Genomic DNA, 3028 nt, shown 5'->3' on the forward strand with positions numbered 1-3028 from the left:
AAAGCTAGACAAAAAACAGCCAAATGTGAAATAAAAAATTAATAGTTGGCGTGCTCTACCAAAGTGTTTCGGCTGTCTGGTATAACATGCCATTGTAGTGCTTCTTTCCTTGGTGTTCGTGTGTTCAAATCTGAAGTTAAATTTAAGGTTAGTTAGAATAAATATTTAATGAAATACTTTCCCGATTATTTTAGCGGTTGAACAAGCATACAACCTGAATTCAGGATTTGTTTTCATTCACAACTCAGAGTTGCCGCCTCCAGTGCCAGTAAGATTCTTGTGACTTGTGTGAGTATGATATCTCCAGGCCCTATCTGGTCCCATTTCACTTTGATTACCCTGTCAAACAAGTCAGCCTTCGCCCCTGATGTCTCATAAGATATCCCGACCCCTAGCCTACATATTAACTGTCGGGCGAACAGAAAAATTGTTAGTATTGGAGTCTGACATCTATTATCAAAATGGAAAGGGTTTCCGCAAAGCGAACGTTGTGATATTGGTCAAAATGTTCACGATAACCTTGAAGTACAGCAAATACAAAAATCTCTTTCTTTCTCTCTCTCTCTCTCTCTCTCTCTCTCTCTCTCTCTCTCTCTCTCTCTCTCTCTCTCTCTCTCTCTCTCTCTCTCTCTCTCTCCCTCTGTACATATATAAAACAGAACTAAAACACCCATAAAGATGCAGAACCTCAAACGAAACGAAATAGATAGAAACGAAGACAAAACTAACCAAAACGAATATAACCAACTGGTTGTGCATAACCTTGCACTCAGGGCGTCGTCGGTCGGACATGGGCGAGGGAAGTGAGGAAAGGCACGCCACACGGCCGTGGTCGTCGGGCCTGCTCAACTCCCGCCCTGACCGCCCACACCCTGCAGGGTGTCCGGACCCAAGACCGACTCCTGTCATTGGTCGGCCTAGGATGTCCTCCCCAGAGACAGCTGAGGAAGAGATTTCTCTAGTTAGGCCAACAGCGCCTTGCCCGCCTGGACCGCCACACAGTCAGGGGTGGGACTGAGACCTGACGGGGACCCTGATAGCCCGTGGTATGCGAACCTGTCCATAAACTTTGGCCCTCCAGCTCCGCTTGTTTTAAGATGTTTAACATTATCTCTCTCACTGTCACACTTCAAAGGAATAGGAAGACATCATGGACTCAGGCAACCAGGTAGCGATCAGATCTTGTCGATGTCAGATGTACAAAACCGTTACATTGTGAATACCGACTAGTTATATCAGAGCCTGACGATGGGTTGGATGTTGAAGCACCTCATATTCTAACGTAATTTACCTTACCAATGGATGCTGAATTTGCGTAAGCATTATGTTATAACTCTGTTCCTTGCTAATCTCACTCACTGCTCTTCCTCAGAATGAAAAAGCTTGTGGAACTTGTAATTTGGCGTGTGTTCTTACTATCTAGCCTTGGAATGCATGACATTGTCTCCTTCTTGTCGAGCTAAAGTTACTTTTTTTCTTGTTTAGAGACCCCGAAAGATCTTTTCCCTCTATGTATCGATTATTTATTTTGATAAAAGCTATGAGTTCTTTAATTAGAATAAGCTACTCTTTGAAGGATATTTGTTTACCCAAAAGACATTATTTTTTGCGTCATCTAAGCAAGCTGATTTCTAGTATTCATTCCTAAGTTTTTAATATGCCAGAACAAATCGTCCATATCTTTTGACCTAAGAATTGGCATTTTAAAGTTCTAGTTGAGATTACATATTAGTATTGAAAACATAATGTTCAACTGGTAATGTGATTGTACAGTAATATTCGGGGTTTTTTTCACTACACTGTACTTGAAACAGACATCCGAATCATCAACCATTTTGTTTAAATTTATTTGTATCAAATAATAGTAGCTGCTTGTGCACTTTTGTGCTGATAATTCTTTTCCCTATTTCTACAGCCGACATCCCAGTCACAATTCTCTGCCCTGGAGTCACTGAGGCCATCTTTTAGCTCTGTCTTACCACTTGTTTTCCACTTTAAAGCCACCAGTGTGTCTGGTTAACCCAAGCTAAAACAGAGAATGCTGTGGCTCACCATATTTTGATCTAAATTACGGAATTCTAGACTCCAACTTTATCCATAAAAGTACAATACTGATCTGAATGATTCTCTTCCGTCATGGATTAGCGCATCGCAATTAATGCTTGGAAAACCAGTGTCTTCAGAAAACCCCAAAGCTAAAGGTTAGGGGTCAGGGGATCAGAGGATGCCCGAGCTTTACCCGCGCTCACTCACCGTGTCTGCTGGAATAACGGGGTCCTCAGAATCGGCGCCATCCTCGTCCAACGACACGTCATCACTCCTCGCAGATCTCAACCACGAGCAAGCAATCCTCCAGCTACCAATCACTGCTTTCCTCACGTTGCTCATGAGCTTTGGCGTCACTGGAAACGCTTGCGTGATCTACGTGTACCGTACACGCTTCCGGAAGACTTCTGGGAGCTACTTCATCATGATCCTAGCAATCCTTGACCTTCTTAACAGTGGATTATGTATCCCCTGGGAGATCTACGTTCTCAGCAATTCCTATCTACAAGACCACCCAGTTCTGTGCAGGGTGGCGCGTTTTGTGGCAACCTTCGTCTACATCAGTGCCGGACTTATCCTGGTTTGTGTTGCCTTCAGCAGGTTAGTGGTTTTTTAAATGTATTCCTCTAATGAGCAATAACCAAACTTACAGAAATAAATAAAATACAAGATGACAAGAGGCAAATGTGGTGAAACGCCAGAAGATACTGAATGGATGAAAACAGAAAATGTAGCATATATATCTATCTATCTGAGATAAGAAACATCTGACGCAAGTTAAGCAGACACTGATCTTTTTACTCGTCTATTCAAAGAAAGTTTGCTACATAATCAGTTTTATAAAAAGAAAACCCAACATTGGAATTAGAAATATCAATAATACTTTATCTTCTTCAGTGCAAAATAGTATAATTTTGGCCCAATGTTTACTTTTGATATAACACTGAGTTCAGTTTGAGAGGAGAACAGGTAACGTTCTTGT

At 41.8% G+C, this 3028-nt stretch overlaps 1 protein-coding gene across 1 annotated transcript in view; it reads left to right on the forward strand.

The window, feature by feature from the left end:
* Positions 1-1541: 1541 nt before the first annotated feature.
* LOC101862968 (galanin-like G-protein coupled receptor npr-9) overlaps positions 1542-3028 on the forward strand; it is an 11502-nt gene continuing 10015 nt past the window's right edge. Inside the window, exon 1 of the mRNA XM_013086746.1 lies at positions 1542-2658. Coding sequence (XP_012942200.1) covers positions 2225-2658 — 434 coding nt within the window. The 5' untranslated portion in view covers positions 1542-2224. The remainder of the gene's footprint in view (positions 2659-3028) is intronic.

The sequence above is a fragment of the Aplysia californica genome, unplaced genomic scaffold (genome assembly GCF_000002075.1).
Source record: "Aplysia californica isolate F4 #8 unplaced genomic scaffold, AplCal3.0 scaffold00500, whole genome shotgun sequence".
In the NCBI taxonomy this organism is placed as follows: domain Eukaryota; kingdom Metazoa; phylum Mollusca; class Gastropoda; order Aplysiida; family Aplysiidae; genus Aplysia; species Aplysia californica.